Consider the following 17,269-nt stretch of genomic DNA (forward strand, 5'->3'; position numbering starts at 1 on the left):
CGCAGATTTTGCATTGACTGTACTCTGTCATCGCAAATCGAGAATGTGGTAAATTTGAATGTGCCATGCTCCAGCACCCTGTCATATCCTGGGATTCAACAGCACTGCGATGTGTCAGAAAAAAAGTTTAAATAGCACATTCCAAACGAGGGATCTTCAGCTATTTCGGAATCTTTCGAGATAATTTCCGAGTGGTGGGATCCTAATACAGTTGTCAGAGATGCAGCAAAATCCCCCCCCCCCCCCCCCCCCCCCCTCATACGAAGTGCATTAAGAGCCACTTTTAAAACTTTCCAACCGTGAGTTTTTCAAAGCTGAACGCAATCAAGATGCCGTGGTTCATTTGTAGATATTCTCCTTGTTTTTTCTCAACTTAGGCCCTCTCTCTTGTAGACTTCTACTGACGTTCGCAGTTCTAGAGTCTCGCCATCCTCGCAACAGCGTCACGATCAAGTGATTGATGAGAGATTGTGTGAGACTCTCTAAGCACACTCTGCTTCATCTGGAACTATCAACTGCGCGGAGTTTAGTTCTTAGGTCAGGAGCTTGAAAGCTGTGTCACTCGAACTGCTGTTATCTGAGACGAGGCAATCGTGGGATTTTTGTTCTGAACAGAAAAATCACCATGTCTCTGGAGGTGGTCAATGTGGACGAGTATGAATTGTTGGCCAAGGCCAAGATGTCGAAGATGGCATTTGATTACTTTGCTCGCGGGAGCGAGGACCAAGTTTCCTTGAGAGAAAATCGGGAGGCATTCTCTCGAATAAGGTGCGACAAGCAGATCACTTTTCTTCAATTCTAGGCGCCCTAATATGTAAGCAGAAAAGGGAGTGCGAATTCCCCACGGCTTGAATCAGAGTATCAATATTAGATGCAATCGAAAGACCGCTGTACATCGAGCATTTTCGCTAAATTGAGCGTCGATGTTCTTTTTCGGGTCATGGGAACCCTTCGTGCGCTAAGACTCTAATCGCATGTTTTATTTGTTGCTACAATTTCCGATTCAATTATGCAGGCTGAGGCCTCGGATTCTAGTGGATGTGAGCAACATAGATGTGGCAACGTCAGTAATGGGATTCAAGATCTCCATGCCTATAATGGTAGCCCCAACCGCGCATCACAAATTGGCACATCCTGAAGGTACACCTTGACATACTTCGCCACACTAAGAACCGTGTTAGGGTTGTAGCAGGAATCTGATGCTTTAGCACCGACATACTACTGCGTGTGGAGAGTGCTAAGAGCATGAGTTCCAGCATTATTCACAGCGTAGAATTTACAGAATTTGGTGCATTTGTTTGTGTTGCAGGAGAGCTTGCAACCGCAAGAGCTGCTTCAGCAGCTGATACTCTTATGGTCTTCCTCACAACCTCTTGAGATAATGAGAAGTTTCCTTCGGTTACTTCTTTAGTCTCTGAAGCTAGAAAATTTGAGATACTTGTTGAGGAATGATTAGATCATCAGTAGGCTACCACGAGCCATGATGCTAACAAAATTGCGGACTCTTGACGGATTTTGGTTTGCTCAGATTCTATCTTCTAGTGCTAATTGCAGCATGGAAGAAGTAGCTGCGACAGGCCCAGGAGTCCGATTTTTCCAACTTTATGTGAGTGGATGTTTACTTGATCACTTGTAGGCAGAGGTTGACATTTCGATATGGCTTACGTTGCGAAGGATTTGAAAATTAAAGCAGTAATTAACGCAGTTTTACTTCCTTCCACCCGTTTCGTTTCTGTTGATATTATGCTCGGATTTTGATTACATGTAGCGATTTAGGGTAACCTTCGAACCCATTTAGATTTTAGGCATTTGCAAGCACTACCCCTTTTCTGCCTGTATTGCATGGTTTCGGTATTAAATTGAGCTTGTGCCGTTTTGTATGAAAGGTGTATAAGGATAGGAACATCACCATAACTTTGGTGCGGAGGGCAGAGCAGTTTGGCTTCAAAGCCATAGTTCTCACCGTTGATACTCCACGGCTGGGCCGCAGGGAAGCAGACATAAAAAATAGGTGAGTAATTCAGGGTCAAGTTAACCACAATGCCTACCTAAAACACCAAAAAGCCAAGGAGAACACATGAAACCATGGGCTTGAAACATGGTGCAATGGAATGCTCTCAAGTAATGGAAAATTTTCGCTCCACGTTTGGAGGTCTTATTCTAGCTTGCTGCAGGTTCAAATTGCCTTCCCACTTGGTATATAAGAATTTGGAAGGCCTCATGAATCTAGAGCAGATGGACAAGGTACATCCCAATCCACCTCCGGAGGTCTTTGTCTTTTTATTAATTCTGATTCATGACTTGATTATAGTTAGTCCATCTCCGAGCCCACACTCGTAACTGAAAAGTTCGGAGAAGGCCAAAGTCGTTACGACCTGAATTCGAATTTTTGTTTGTGTCTCAGTCAAGTCATTCCGAGCTGGCTTCTTGGGCAGACAGTCATTTTGACAGGTCTCTCAACTGGAAGGTATAAGCTGCCAACCCTGCTCCTCTTGAAATGATGTGTTTCAGGCTGCTAAAGACCAGACTGCGCACTTTGTTAGGGCTCTACGATCAAACTTGACACGAGTCATGTTCTTAGTATCTGGTGAATTTTTCATTGCAGGACGTGGAGTGGTTGCAAAGCATTACGCATCTGCCTGTGCTTGTGAAGGGTATTCTGACTGCTGAAGATGGTGAGAACAGAGTTACTCTCACTTATAAGTTTCTACAACGCTGTGTCGCTGCGATGATTTTGTGGCAAGGAGCTGAGCATTGAGATTTACAAAAATTATTCTTTAGTGACTTAGGGCGTGGAGCTTTTCTTCAACCATTTCCCTTACATACTTGTGGATGCAGACGAAATTATTGTGACTCGAGAGTATGTCAATGAATGGTGTAGTTGATTGTCAGGGCACAGCTTGTAAATTATGATGCTTGCCTGTTTCACTTTTGTGTGGCTTAAGTACTTATATATAAAGCGTTGCTTTATTCATGTGAAAGTTGAGATGCCATGTCATGACTGACTTGAAAACTTTTCGTGTGTAGCGAGTTTGGCACTACAAGCTGGAGTTAAAGGTATTATAGTATCCAACCATGGGGCTCGACAACTTGACCATGTACCGGCCACAATATCTGTTCTTGAAGAGGTTGTTCAACTCTTCTTCTGCCTAATCTGAAAGACTTTTCCTGTATCCAAGAATCCCCAGTCTCTCGAAATGCATACATGATCATCCTGTGTTGTCAATTTCCAATATTTTTCTCCGCAAACGACTTGAACCTATTGGAGTTCCCAGAGTGTCCGCATTCTATTCGCCTTGGGGAATGTGGAACATTGTGGATTACAACTGTAAGCTCTTCGAGGACCCGGCAGAGTTCAGTCTTGGTTGTTGGTAATTGTGGCTCGGGAAAGCAGGTTGTGTACGCAGTCAGAGGGCGGGTCCCAGTGTTCTTGGATGGAGGCATCCGTCGTGGCTCAGACGTTTTCAAAGCTCTAGCACTCGGTGCATCCGGTGTTTTTGTAAGCCGCTGATGCACAACCTTTGAATAATGCAGCGGAGTGGAATGTTGCAAAACACAGTACCCCACAGGGACTAACAGTAACGAGTTCGAATTTGTCTACCGACACCCCACATTCGCCTTTCTGATGCAGGTTGGAAGGCCCGTTCCATATGCGCTAGCTGTGGATGGCGAGGCTGGCGCGACGAAGGTGCTACAGATGCTGCGGGATGAGTTTGAGCTCACAATGGCACTCATTGGCGTTCGCTCGGTGAAGGAGATACGTCGCCAGCATGTCCTCACGGAGCAGGATTCCATGAAGCTGGCCCTCATTTCAAAGCTTTGAGTTAGTTTCTTCACCAGATCATGAAGGTGACGATGACTTAGTGATGCATTACTATGTGACGATGACTTCATTGTAATTCTCTGATTGCCATTATACTAAAAAATTATGGCCATTGCAATAAAGAATGTCAGATTGGAGAAGTTATTGGTAAATGTTTCTGTTTTAAGGTTTATATTGTTGTTTTTGCATAAAATTACCTCAGTGCGTGGACTAATGTCAGTTGTTTCGCAAGAATGCTAAAGTACAAGTGCATGCTATTGTCATACTTTCATAAAAATCAAAACTTTTATAGGTAGTCACATTATTGGTCTGAGTGACTACCTGATGAAAGATTTTTTGTCCAAATAATATTGTGAATTTTTATATGTTTTGCAAAAGTCAAATTCTTAGTAAGAACAATATATATAGTAACATTTTTAGTAAGAACAATGGATTTTAATTATTATAATTTATAATAAAATAGGATTTTTTTAAAGAGAAAATAGTTTGTTGGAACACAATGTTCTTGAGTTGGATCATTATGAACAAATTGTGGTAAAATATGTTGTTGATGTATATTTGATGTAGGTTCTGTATCACTGGAAATTTCAACTTGGGATTCTTCTATAGGTTAAGAGGATTCTTTGACAAGTTATGTTATACCATTTTCTGAATCAGCTATTAATACTAAGGTTTTATATTCTTGTCAAGACTAAATTTCTTGAAGCATACATGTCAAAGTAACATCAAGTTCAACACAAAGGATTGGTAAGAAATCATACATAAGAAAACTAGGAAGATTTTAGCTTCTTGAAGATTTATCAAAACAAACATTAGAGCTTTTTGTGACATTGTTTGTGATAGGGTCTTATAGCCAATACAACTTGCTTAAAAGGAAGTAATTAAAAAATTATTGGTATATTCTTTTTGTCTAGCTTAGTGTGTGGAGATTTGTTAATATGGATGTAAGATAGATAGTCAAAAGCTTCTTAGTGTGCAACTAAGGGTTTTATTTATTTTTTGTTAATCTAAAGTTCAAATGATGTTGATGAATTCTAGTTTGATTGTTGATAGTTTGATTCAAATTGTACTAGGTAATATTAATAGCTTCAACCCAAAGCCATAAGGATAATTTTTTTTCATGTAACATTGATCATGTTGCTTTGAATATTGTGCAATTGTTTCATTCAATGAACCCATCGTGTTGTGGCATATATACAATGCTCAACTCATATTTAATAATGACAACAATAAGATATTCTCAAAAGACAATATTCAAATATTCACTACATTTGGTAGTGCAAAATTGCTTCACTTTATTATTTGTATCACATTTAATGATCTTTATTGTGTGCTAAAAGTGTTGGAATGCTTTGGATTTTGATTTTACAAAATGTATAAATTGATATATAGTGGTGTCATTTTTTAATAGCATGTAAATATTAATCATCACCAATTAACTTTTCATTGAACTTTCTCAAAATATCAATGTAAAGGAATTGATCTAGATGGTGGTAGCATTCTTTGTTTGGATTTATTGAATAGTTATATTTAACATGCTTGCCAAGCAAACAATCAAGTCATAAAGTATTATCAAAATTAACATCTCCAATGGTAAAATCTAATAAAGAATCATAATAAAAAATTTGTTTAGTAGTTAGGATGTTAATATTTGCCATTTGTTTTTTGCCAGTAGTCAATGTTTTTTATTTTTATGTTTTCTATTAAGATTTTAATAGAGGTTGTTAAAATTAAAGCCACATTTGCTGCAAAAGTTTTTGGTACTAAAAATAATGGTGGAATAACTTGAAAAAATAATTAATATAATCAATTAATTTATTGGTCTTCTAAAATAATTTCTTTTGATTTCCATAAGAGTTTATATGCTCTTAGAATTGTAACAAATAAAGTACTATCTTAGAGACAATGCCAAAAGAGATAAAATTACATGCAATAGACAAAACATAGATTACTGTCACGAACATAATCATGTAAGCTAGTAATTACATATACAAATAGGTAGAAGTAAGTAAAAGTAGGTAAAAGTAAGTTAATTCTATAGTATTTAATATGAAAGCTTCCTAGAAGCTTCATAGATGCTACTTTGACTTCATAGGTATCTTTAATTGACTTTTTGGATTAGAAACGTGGTCAACAAGTTAGCCATGTGCCACACATGTTGTTAGCTTGAAGATCAAGCTAACTATGTGGCCTACACGTAGAAGAACTTCCCTTGTAAGTCAAGGCATGTGTCCTACAAAGTCAACACATATTGGAGGTCCTATAGAACGTCGCCACGTAGCTCCTAGTTAGATAGTATATATAGAGACAAGAGTGAAGGCTTCTTCATTCTTGTCAACTCCTTTCTTGCTTCTAGTCTAGTTTCAAGGATCTCTAGTTTTCTTGTCTTTTGGCAATAGCCATTCCAGTTTCTCTTTCAATATATATACTTGTTTATATATATTTTGTTACCTCTCTTTGAGTGAAGGTTCACTTGTTTGAATTATTTTTTCATCGAGTTTTTATCCTTGACAGATTGACAAGAGTGTACCTACGATATTAGAGCTTTGTCTAATCTTGATTAAGAGTGGATTACTCCTTTTTTCTTGATAAGATATAAGCATATTAGAAGTTGCGGATTACCCTCTTCTAAACTGATATTGTCCTTAGTATTTTCTTTGTTCTCAAGTCCTCTCTTCTATTTGTCTTCAGCGATATTAGACATCTTCTCTCTTCTAAGTGTTATCGTGGCAGAACTTGTTGAAATGAAGAGTGCAATGGCACAAATGCAAGAGCAATTGAGGGAGTTAATGCTTGCGATGCATCAACTCAATTTACCACCACAAGGAGCAATAAGATTGGCAGGAAGTGAAGATATAGAAATGGTTGGAGCTGCTTCAACATCTGCACCAAACCATGTCCTTTCTCCTATGGTGGAACGTCCTTTAAATATTAGAGAACCAAGAATTGCCCTACCCGAGAAGTTTGATGGCACCAGATCCAAGTTTTGAGGATTTATCAATCAAGTACAACTTGTGATTGAACTTCAACCCCAAAGCTATCCAACTCCTGGATCACAAGTTAGATTCATAAGTACGCTTCTTTCAAGTTCCGCACTATCATGGTTTTCATCTTTTCTTGAATGACAAGATCCAATATTGGATAATCTAGAGGCTTTTTTGGCGGAGTTTCGATCCATGTATGGAGAGTATGATGCAATTCGTGTTGCAACCAATAAGATCCGTATTTTACGACAAGGCAATCGATCAGTAACGTTATATGCTTCACAATTTTGACAACTTGCAACTGATATCAAGTGGGATGATGCTGCACTTATTAGCCAATTTCTCTACGGATTACAATATGAGGTAAAAAAATTAATGCTCAACTTACCTGATCCTCAAACATTGAGTCAAGCAATTGACTTTGCTGTGAAGTGTGACAATCGCCTTTTTGAATTCCGATCTGAGAACCATACAAGTGGACCTCAACGTTATTATAATTCAATGGCAATACCAACACCTCTTCAACACATACATTTGGAAGTAGAGGATATGCAAATTGATACAATACATTTCAAACCTCTTATTGAGCAAGAAAAGACTCATCGTCGTCAAGAAGGATTATGTTTATATTGTGGAGAACCAAAGCACACTGCCCAGCATTGTCCAAAGAAACGACGCAATCACAAAATGAGGAGTATGGCTGTGAAAGAAGATAATATGTCGGAAAACGAGTTTGTCTAGCTACAATAGGGACCGTGCGGCTGGAACCTTGCACAACTTCTAATAAAGGTCCTATTCTCTCCTCAGAGCCCTCTCCTTGTTTTACATTAAATGTTATTTTAGGACCTAAATATTACAAAGTCTCTGCCTTGTTAGATTCAAGAGCCTCAGCATGTTTTTTAGATGAAGAATTTACTAAAAGACATAGCATATCTTTAGTAAAGAAAACTAAACCTGTTCATGTAGAAGTCATAGATGGTCGTCCATTGTCTTCTGGAGATATTATTCATGAAATCCTTCCTATAGAAGTAATAATCAATGGTCATAATAGTTTTGTAGTATTTAATATCATTAGATCTCCCTCTAATCCAGTCATTTTAGGTTTATCGTGGTTAGAAAAATACAACCCTCAAATAGATTGGACTTCCCAAACTCTAACTTTCTCTAAAAGTATAACTAACAGTGTAGTTAATCAAGTAGAGAGTCATAAGTCTAGTTCAATTAAACCCGTATTTATAGGTGCAAAAGCTTTCTTGCATGCTGCTATGAAAGAATTACCATATATTATTTATGCCACAGCCGTTTCTACTAGTGAAAAGACTTCAAGTGGCATTCCAAGCCAATATCAAGAATTTCAAGATATATTTGAAAAAAAGAATGCGGATACACTCCCGGAACATCGTCCCTATGATTGCTCAATTGACCTTCAAGAAGGAGCACAACCGCCATTCAGACCAATCTATAGTTTATCACAAAATGAGTTGGCTGAACTCAAGGAGTATATTGAAGAAAATGTAGCCAAGAATTTCATACGCCATTCTAAATCTCCGGCACGAGCTCCAATTCTATTTGTGAAGAAAAAAGATGGATCATTGCGAATGTGTGTTGATTATCGAGGACTCAACAAGATTACCATCAAGAACAGGTATCCACTACCTTTAATATCTAGACTTCTTGATCAGTTGAATCAAGCTAAGATCTATACAAAAATAGATCTTCGGGGAGCATACAATCTAGTATGCATCAAAGAAAGAAATGAATAGAAGACTGCGTTTCGAACTAGGTATGGACATTTTGAATACAATGTCATGCCTTTTGGACTTACAAATGCACCAGCAGCTTTTCAACATCTAATGAATGATGTTTTTCGAGAGTTTTTGGACGATTTTGTGGTCTATTATCTAGATGACATCTTGATCTATTCTAAGAATCTAGAAGAACATGAACTTCATGTTCATCATGTGTTACAAAAATTAAGAGATGCAGTACTCTATGCCAAGATAGAAAAGTGTGTATTCCACACTACTCAAGTCGATTTCTTAGGTTACATCATTTCAAATGATGGACTTATGATGGATCCTAAGAAAGTTCAAACTATTATAGACTGAAAGATCCCAAAAACGATAAGAGATGTCTAATGTTTTTTGGGATTTGCCAACTACTATCGGATCTTCATCAAAGACTTCTCTCGAGTTGCAGCTCCACTTACACGTTTGACTTGTAAAGACAAACTCCAATGGAATCAAGAAGCGGAAGTTGCTTTTGAATCTTTAAAGATAGCGTTTGTTTCTGCACCAATCATGTATCGTGTTGATTTTTCCAAAGCATTTTTTATGGAAACAGATGCATCGGACTTTGCTCTGGGTGCGGTTTTATCACAAATGGGAACAGATGACAAACTTCATCCAGTAGCCTTTCATTCAAGAAAATTCTCAGCAGCAAAAATCAATTATGAGACCCATGACAAAGAACTTCTTGCAATTGTGGATTCTTTTCAAGAATGGAGTCATTATCTAGAAGGCGTTTCTAGTCCAGTCACCGTATATACGGATCACAAGAATCTCGAATATTTTATGTCAGCATGCATATTAAATCGTCGCCAAGTTCGTTGGATCATGTCTTTATCAAGATTCGAGTTCATCATCACTTATCGGCCAGGAAAACAACAAGGTTTGTCTGATGCCTTGTCTAGACGTTCTTATCTTGCACCAAAAGAAGGAGATGCAGCTTTTGAGTAACAAAGAACGGTTCTCTTGAACCCGGAACAATTTCATCTTCGAGCAATAAAATCAACATTGACTGTTGATTTAACTTTCCTTAAGCAAGTCTTGTTGAGTATGGCTTCAGACCTTCTTCTTCATGATATCAAGAATAATTCTTCTAAATCTCATGATCCCTCTAAATTTGAATTCAAGAACAACCTACTCTATTTCGAAGGATGCCTATATGTTCCAGAAGGAGAAGCACGTTTACGTGTTCTTCAAGCTCGTCACAACTTCTCAGCAGTAGGACATTTCGGATATAATAAGACTTTGGAGCTGATATCTAGGGATATCTGGTGGCCTCAAATGTGGAAGGCAGTTAAAGATTTTGTACAATCATGTGAAGTTTGCTCAAGATCAAAAACTCCTCGTCATCGACCTTTTGGACTTCTTCAGCCATTATCCATTCCAGAACAACCATGGTCTTCTGTTTCTATGGACTTCATCACGGATCTTCTAATCTCAGGTTCTTATGACTCTATATTCGTGATAGTAGATCGTTTTACCAAGATGGCACATTTTGTACCATGTACAAAATCTATCACAGGTGAAGAAATAGCTAAGCTCTTTCTTGACAATATCTATCACTATCATGGATTACCCAAGGATATTATATCAGATAGGGGAACTCAATTTGTATCAAGATTTTGGCGAACTCTTTTCAAGATTCTTAAAGTGGATATAAAACTATCTTCGGCATTCCATCCTCAAACTGATGGACAAACAGAGCGTGTTAATCAAGTTTTGGAGCAATATTTAAGATGTACCATTAATTACCAACAAGATGATTAGACAACTCTTTTGCCATTGGCAGAGTTTGCTTACAATAATACGGTACATTCTTCTACAAAACAAACACCTTTCTTTGCTAATTATGGTTATCATCCACGACTTGATACTTTTGACTTTTTAAAAATTGATAATCTTGCTGCAAAATTTTTGGCAATTCATTTATCAGAGCTACATGCAATGATGAAGGCGCAATTAAAAGAGGCTCAAGAACAACAAAAGGCCAATGCGGATGTCTATCGAAAGGAACAACCATCATTCATCTTGGGTGATAAGGTATGGCTACTTTGTCACAATATCAAGACCACTCGTCTTTGTGACAAGTTGGACTATCGAAGGCTAGGACCATTTTCTATTTCTGCACAAATCAATCCAGTTGCATATCATTTACATTTACCAGAGTCAATGAAAATCCATCCAGTATTCCACGCGTCTCTTCTTGAACCATACAAGACAGTGGACATATCAAGAAGACGACAAGCTCCACCTCCTCCTATAGAAGTGGACAATAATGAAGAGTTTGAAGTAGAAGAAGTCTTAGATTCAAGGCAACATCAAAATAAATTAGAATATCTTATCCATTGGTACGGATATGGTATTAGTGAACGCACATGAGAGCCAATAAAAAATCTTGTAAATGCAGCAAAGGCGGTGGAGGCTTTTCATCAACGACATCCATCAAAATCAAGATGAAAACCTTTTTTATAAAAGAAACAACATCTAGGCAAGTTAATATTCTACTTTCAATTCTTGTTCGTAGCTTCTTTGTAGTAGTGACGCTCAGGAGATGGAGAACCAAGAACCAGCAGATTCGACTCAAGAGCCTTCATTTGCTGACCTGTCGAACGAGATATTACGATTGTCACAACCTTCAAGACGACGCAATCGAGATGAAGATCTTGAAGAACGACATATTCTTCCTCGAATAGATGGCGAGATACAACGCGTTTGGTATCACAATTTGGGAAGGGACTCCCGATGTTTGGTGATTGTGCTAGAGGTAGGAACAACTCCTGATGGTGTTCCAAATATTCTATTTGAAGGAAGTTATGAAGGCCTGAACAATGATCAAATAACTGGGTGGTCTTCCCGCCCTGGTATGGGACACTACCGATAGTTGAGAGGCCCTATCTATCATCTTCGAAGAGAACAGAGATCAAAGTATGTGGCGAATATAATTGGTCGCATCATAGATTTCCTCAACATATGATGACTGCTCTTCGTGGAACTCGTGTCTAGAAGGGAAGGTAGTGTCACGGTCATAATCATGTAACCTAATAATTACATATACAAATAGGTAGAAGTAAGTAAAAGTAGGTAAAAGTAAGTTAATTCTATAATATTTAATATAGAAGCTTCTTAGAAGCTTTTTAGATGCTGCTTTGACTTCATAGGTGTCTTTTATTGACTTTTTGGATTAGAAACGTGGTCAACAACTTGGCCATGTGCCACACATGTTGTTAGCTTGAAGATCAAGCTAACTATGTGGTCCACACGTAGAAAAACTTGCCTTGTAAGTCAAGGCATGTGTCCTACAAAGTCAACACATATTGGAGGTCCTATAGAACGTCGCCACGTAGCTCCTAGTTAGATAGTATATATAGAGACAAGAGTGAAGGCTTCTTCACTCTTGTCAACTTCTTTCTTGCTTCTAGTCTAGTTTCAAGAGTCTCTAGTTTTCTTGTCTTTTGGCAATAGCCATTCCAGTTTTTCTTTCAATATATATACTTGTTTATATATATTTTGTTACCTCTCTTTGAGTGAAGGTTTACTTGTTTGAATTTTTTTTTCATCGAATTCTTGTCCTTGACAATTACATTTGTAAGAATTCCAAAGAGAAATTTACTATTTACTTGGTATTGGATTCAAATATTTCTACAACAATGTGCTCAAAGCATTTGATTATATACAATAATAACTAACCACTTTCTTTTAAGAATTAGAATAATAGATTAAAACCATTTAAGACAATTGGTCATGTATTTTGTAGTAGCAAAGTTAGTGTACTAGTATTTGTTATTAAGAAGAACCAAATAAGCATGAAAAGTCATGAATGCAAAATCACTCATGTGATCACTAAAAATTTGTAAATTTTTTAATAGAAGTTTTTTACCATTATTAAAACTAGAATAATACCAATGGCCTCAAAAATACTAGTTGTACTTATTATATTTTGTGATGTAGACAGACCAATATCACATTATTAAATCAAATACAATTTGCCATCCAATTATTGTATTCCTTGCAATTGTAACAATTTCTACTTTTTAGCTTATAATAGTAATTTACATCTTTTTGATGTTGTTTACAATAATTTATTGCACTATTGCTTTGTATTTGTGCTTGGATAATAAATGCTAGATTATCAGATTTCTTCTAATTACAATGGACTTGTAATAAGGTTGTGGGTTGTTGAAGACACTCTTAAAGGGCAAAAGTTATTTACTTCTCTTTATCAACATTGGTCCACACTACAAAAAGATGTAACTTGGTGGCAAATTGGACATGCTTTTTGAAAGAATCACTTTCTTGGAAATCTCATTGTCAAGATGTTTCAACAATAAAGCTATTGTTTTAATATTTTGAATAGAAAATCTTATATCATTAGAGCAGGATATTTTGTAGTTGTAAAATTTTCCTTTCAAATAGAATACATTTTTTGCAGTGCATTGGAGATATAATTTGCAAAGATATACTTGAATTGATAAGCATCCTTCCATTTGCATTTTTTTGCTCACACACGTCAATGCACTCTTATAACTCATTGTTAGCACATGTTCCTAGAGTAATCACCGGTTGGTTTATCACGTTGTAACCATGATAATAGATTCAAATTAGTGCCAGTAAACAGATGTCTCAGTGAATGAGGCTAGATTCAGTTTGTAAAAAAGAAAAAAAAAAATACAGTACTAGAAGTTAACCAAGAGTTAGTAGAGGAGATTGACAAAGAATTAACTGTAGTAATCAACATGGAGTTAACAAGGAAGTTGACTTTGAGTAGAGTAGTAGAAGTTAACAGAGAAACAAAATGTTACATTTGTAGAAATCTGACAAAGAATGTGACAAAGAATGTCGCAGCAGAAATTCTGGAGATGTTCAGAAGTTTTTTTTTTTTTTTTTTTTTTTTTGATTGTCCAGCGCAGTAACATTTTAGAGGCCCATAACCTATTGCACTTTATCAATTCATCACAGGGAAATGCAGAAACGGCATCAAGTACAATCTGTACAAGTGTACTTTGAGTCACTTTACTCAATCTGTATTTAAGATGCTACGAACAATTTCATTCACCTCTACGCATTCAGTGATAGCTTAAGCAAAAGACTAATCTGTTTGGAGGTCTATGTTGATTTATCTACAGACACTGAGCATGTGATCAATTTAGATTTTTTCGGATGAAGAAAGTTGAATGAACGACTTCATTCAACATGTAGTGCAACACATCGCTCCGGTGTCGGTGTGCTTCACTGACGCCTCGAAGACGCCGCTCGATCTGATATCGGTCGTGTGGACTTGGATCGTGGTACCGAACTTAGGGTGCGATGACCTGGGCCCGCGCATCGTTCTGCACTGCAATTCGCGAGCTGCGTAGTTAGACCCCGTTATGGTGTGAATGGTATGTGCCCCTGATCCGCTCTTGTGTTATCGCTGTTTCCACGGCGACGATCGAAGTGCGGCACCTCATGGGGTATCTTCGGTTGACGAGGGCGAATATTGCAGCATTAGAACTAGTTGTGATCTGAATGTGGCTGCGTTTTGTTGCATGCCGAGAGATTGGCTTCCTTCTCCTGACTGCGGCTGGATCTCCCTGAATCATTTTTGGCCAGATTGTCTCTCCAGAGTAACATCTGTGAGGTTGGTGCTGATCTATGTGTCCTTTGAGGCATGAGGTCCAATTCAATACGTATACGTTGATCGATTGCACATTGTGTGAGTTTCTACCGTAATTCCAGACATCGACCTTAGTTTCTTGGTAAGACGCCAACAAACAGTCCGCTGTCGACCTCTGCATGTGCACATGGCACGTCACGTCTGCTAATGTCTGGTCTCATTGTAGGGCCAGCCTGGCGCTCTCAAACGTCCAATAATCTTTGCTCTGCAACATGACATGGAATGTGTAAGCTGCACAATGACCTATCCCGAGCGACGCTAGATCCGACATCGTGGAGGTCCGTAGGGGATGAGTCGCATCCAAGAAACCCCGGAACACTGGAGTAAGTTCCACCATTTTGTGCATTGATTCGGGATCCCTGAGGTAGGTTCCATAACGTGGTTGAGGAGCTTGGTGCCGGAGAGTGGTCTTTTCCAGCTTCGTGTGGCCTGTGTAGGTGGTGAAGGTTCGACTTGAAGGAGTTGTGGACGGTTGTGTTGTCGTCTTCCACATTAATCTCCAGTTTGCAAGTAAAATTGAAGGGGTGGTGAAGCTGTGAGGTGATGCTGATGGAGCCTACTTCTCTGTCGAGGTATATCTCTTGCTTTCGGAGACTCACAACCTCCGGTTGCAGCATGCCGATCTCAACTTGCTGGCATTCCTTAAACGAGCAATATGTGTCCAGGCTATTGGCATTAATATTCTTCGTCTTCCTGAATACGCGACACACCACCCACCCACCCGACCCCTGCATTAACGTGTCATGCACACTGCAGCTCTCAGAACACCAATTTCTATTTTAGAACTTGAATCGAGAAAATAATAGAGCTTTAAGGCGCCTAAAACGGGCAGAGCGTGAAAAAATGGAAATCTTTGATGTAATGAGAAGAAGACGCTGGGAGTATGCAAGCGGCGTACATAATTGGGGACGACACCGGGTGCTCCATCTGGACGAAATTCGTGCATTATCCAATCTGTTTTCTGGCCATTAGAAGACAAGCGTTTTGCGCATACCGATCATGTTGCGTTGCAAGTGGATGGGCTTGTTCCGCCCAGTGGCCTTCCAAAATCCGCCGGCGGTGGCTCGATTTGCACGGTTCCCGCAAGGATATTTCTTATCCTTGTGGCTGAAGAAGTACCAGTCACTCTGGTCTTCGGTGGTGACGTCCCCGATCCTGCATACCCCTGACATCGCCACAAAAATTGAATATCATCAGTATCAAGATATCCACCAATCCCAAAACAAAAACTCTATGTGGGAGAAATTCGAAACTCAAATATGTCCTTCAAATGAGCATGTTCATGCATCAGCACAAGGTGAAGATCCCAGGGCTCGAACTTGTTGAGGTCCAACTCCTGAATCAGCTGATCACTCCGCGCTCTACCCACTTTGCCATAAAGATAATGTCCCACCAGCTCCTCGTCTGTTGGATGGAACCTGAACCCAACCGGGATTCGCACATAGCTGTTGCTTCTAATTGAAAAATCGCCACTGCTTTGTTCCACTGCTTCACACAGGCTCATTTGCACACTGGGTATGTGTCCGTAGGAATCAATCAAACAACCAACCAGGTGTGTCCATCAACGTGTAAGTCTGGGAAAATGGGTCGCAAAAGACATTGGTTACTCTTGTTGGCCTAACATCCCAGCTAATCCATTTGTATGTTCTCATCATGTCAATGTTGAGCCAAAATGTTCCTACTCTAAGCTGAGCAGCGATGAAAAGCGTGGCCTGTCAAAAGCTCTCGTCAGCCAGGTTGGTATACCGTAAAGCTCTCATTCGTTGATGTCGACAGCTTCGATCCCAGATCAAGTATATCTCAAGCAGCACAAATTCCAATATCGTCCTACACTGCATGCTTCACAAGACTGGCTCTTACTGCAAGGTCTGATTTAGAGAACCTTCAATGGATTCGAACATAGATATGATTTTAATGGCAACTAGGTCAGGCTGACAGTTTAATTTTCAACATCGTTTCCAAGGAAATAACGAAGGTACAGTCTGATCTACAACTGTTCAGATGCAGCGCAACATTTATGGGGATGGTGGACTTTGGACAGCAAGACCGAGATCTATTAACCAAACCTTATTGAGCAGAGATCTAGAATATTCCGGTGCAATCATTTGTCAACTTTTCCAGTTATCAACCCTCACTAGTTGGTATGCATGGGAAATTCTGTACATCGATCGACAGGATACCTCCAGATTTCTTCAACAAATGTACAAATCTTTGTCATTCAACTCGGAAACGAGATATAGACGCATTATCTAGCTTGTGGGGCGGATTTTAGCTCCCCAAACAGTAGCTACACAGACGCATTACTATAGTTAAGACATTGCCGACAATGTTGAATATAAAAGGATCTGATTCAGCTTCACATCGCTCAATGTTTGGGCAGTAATGCTGACAGATACTGGAATATTCTTCACATTCCAGAGTATGAAGGGCAATCATCTTCACAGCTACCTGCGACTGTGCGATGACTGTTCAAGTGCAGACTATTCTGCAACTTGGATTAGACCAACATTAGGCTGGATGAGAAGTAGATCAATCAATGCCTCTGAAACAAGCTCAATTCAACACATCAACATCAACTCCAACACAACATCGACCTTCTCTGACAGCTTATAAGGGATTCACGTGCATGTCATGCTCATATCTGGTTCTACTGCAGCGTCTATACAGGGTATGTAAGCTTAATCTCTCAGATATCTTTTGGTATCCCGGCTTCTGGCTGTGATCGGTGATTGTTGCGAGTACTTTCGACGTGCGAATATAATGGTGCAAATTGCTTGACCATTGATCGATTGCTCAGCTACAGTAAATCTCTCGGCAGTGCTTGATATATATGTTATCTCTCCTTGTGTCCCTTGAGACTTCTTGGCGTACACAGTGGGGAATGGAGGGCATCCTGTGACTATGAATACACTCGGAGAAGGTGCTATTTCGACTAATACTTCGACGCTGCATTGGTATACGAATTATGTGGTAGACTCTCAGACGACCACCAGCTACTTTCGAACCTTTTACTTCCCAGCTA

General features: G+C 39.0%; 3 protein-coding genes across 5 annotated transcripts; 1 reads left to right on the top strand and 2 right to left on the bottom strand.

The window, feature by feature from the left end:
- The first annotated feature begins 387 nt into the window (after window positions 1-387).
- LOC112281252 (glycolate oxidase 1) lies at window positions 388-3,963 on the top strand. 2 transcript variants are annotated; one of them, XM_024517549.3, is made up of 12 exons: window positions 388-472; window positions 616-768; window positions 1,016-1,140; window positions 1,310-1,356; window positions 1,529-1,606; window positions 1,887-2,011; window positions 2,175-2,244; window positions 2,405-2,467; window positions 2,606-2,675; window positions 3,028-3,128; window positions 3,395-3,499; window positions 3,632-3,963. In XM_024517549.3, exons 2-12 carry the CDS (start codon window positions 626-628, stop codon window positions 3,821-3,823), a joined length of 1,119 nt encoding a protein of 372 aa, XP_024373317.1. In that variant the 5' UTR covers window positions 388-472; window positions 616-625; the 3' UTR covers window positions 3,824-3,963. The 2 variants fall into 2 exon arrangements, with proteins under 2 accessions (XP_024373317.1, XP_024373316.1); XM_024517548.3 differs by having other exon boundaries at window positions 388-768.
- Window positions 3,964-13,568: 9,605 nt separating this feature from the next.
- LOC112281188 (uncharacterized) lies at window positions 13,569-16,847 on the bottom strand. Of its 2 annotated transcripts, XM_024517439.3 has the most exons (3): window positions 15,567-16,847; window positions 15,146-15,412; window positions 13,569-14,940 (listed from the first exon to the last, which is right to left on the bottom strand). In XM_024517439.3, exons 2-3 carry the CDS (start codon window positions 15,172-15,174, stop codon window positions 14,430-14,432), a joined length of 540 nt encoding a protein of 179 aa, XP_024373207.1. In that variant the 5' UTR covers window positions 15,175-15,412; window positions 15,567-16,847; the 3' UTR covers window positions 13,569-14,429. The 2 variants fall into 2 exon arrangements, with proteins under 2 accessions (XP_024373207.1, XP_090106246.1); XM_090250120.1 differs by having other exon boundaries at window positions 15,146-16,847.
- LOC141045322 (NAC domain-containing protein 105-like) lies at window positions 15,216-15,751 on the bottom strand. The gene is made up of 2 exons (XM_073533527.1): window positions 15,567-15,751; window positions 15,216-15,402 (listed from the first exon to the last, which is right to left on the bottom strand). Exons 1-2 carry the CDS (start codon window positions 15,749-15,751, stop codon window positions 15,216-15,218), a joined length of 372 nt encoding a protein of 123 aa, XP_073389628.1.
- Window positions 16,848-17,269: the final 422 nt, after the last annotated feature.

This window comes from Physcomitrium patens, chromosome 4 (assembly GCF_059467195.1).
Source record: "Physcomitrium patens ecotype Gransden chromosome 4, ASM5946719v1, whole genome shotgun sequence".
Taxonomy (NCBI): Eukaryota; Viridiplantae; Streptophyta; class Bryopsida; order Funariales; family Funariaceae; genus Physcomitrium; species Physcomitrium patens.

Coding starts and splice junctions, on each gene's coding strand:
- LOC112281252 (XM_024517548.3), top strand. CDS start 626: ATGTCTCTGGAGGTGGTCAATGTGGACGAGTATGAATTGTTGGCCAAG. Junction 2,468..2,605: donor ACAGGTCTCTCAACTGGAAG/GTATAAGCTGCC, acceptor TTTTCATTGCAG/GACGTGGAGTGGTTGCAAAG. Junction 2,676..3,027: donor TATTCTGACTGCTGAAGATG/GTGAGAACAGAG, acceptor TTTCGTGTGTAG/CGAGTTTGGCACTACAAGCT.
- LOC112281188 (XM_024517439.3), bottom strand. CDS start 15,174: ATGGAGCACCCGGTGTCGTCCCCAATTAT. Junction 14,941..15,145: donor CCGGTGTCGTCCCCAATTAT/GTACGCCGCTTG, acceptor TCGCGTATTCAG/GAAGACGAAGAATATTAATG.
- LOC141045322 (XM_073533527.1), bottom strand. CDS start 15,751: ATGAGCCTGTGTGAAGCAGTGGAACAAAGCAGTGGCGATTTTTCAATT. Junction 15,403..15,566: donor CAGGAGTTGGACCTCAACAA/GTTCGAGCCCTG, acceptor AGGGGTATGCAG/GATCGGGGACGTCACCACCG.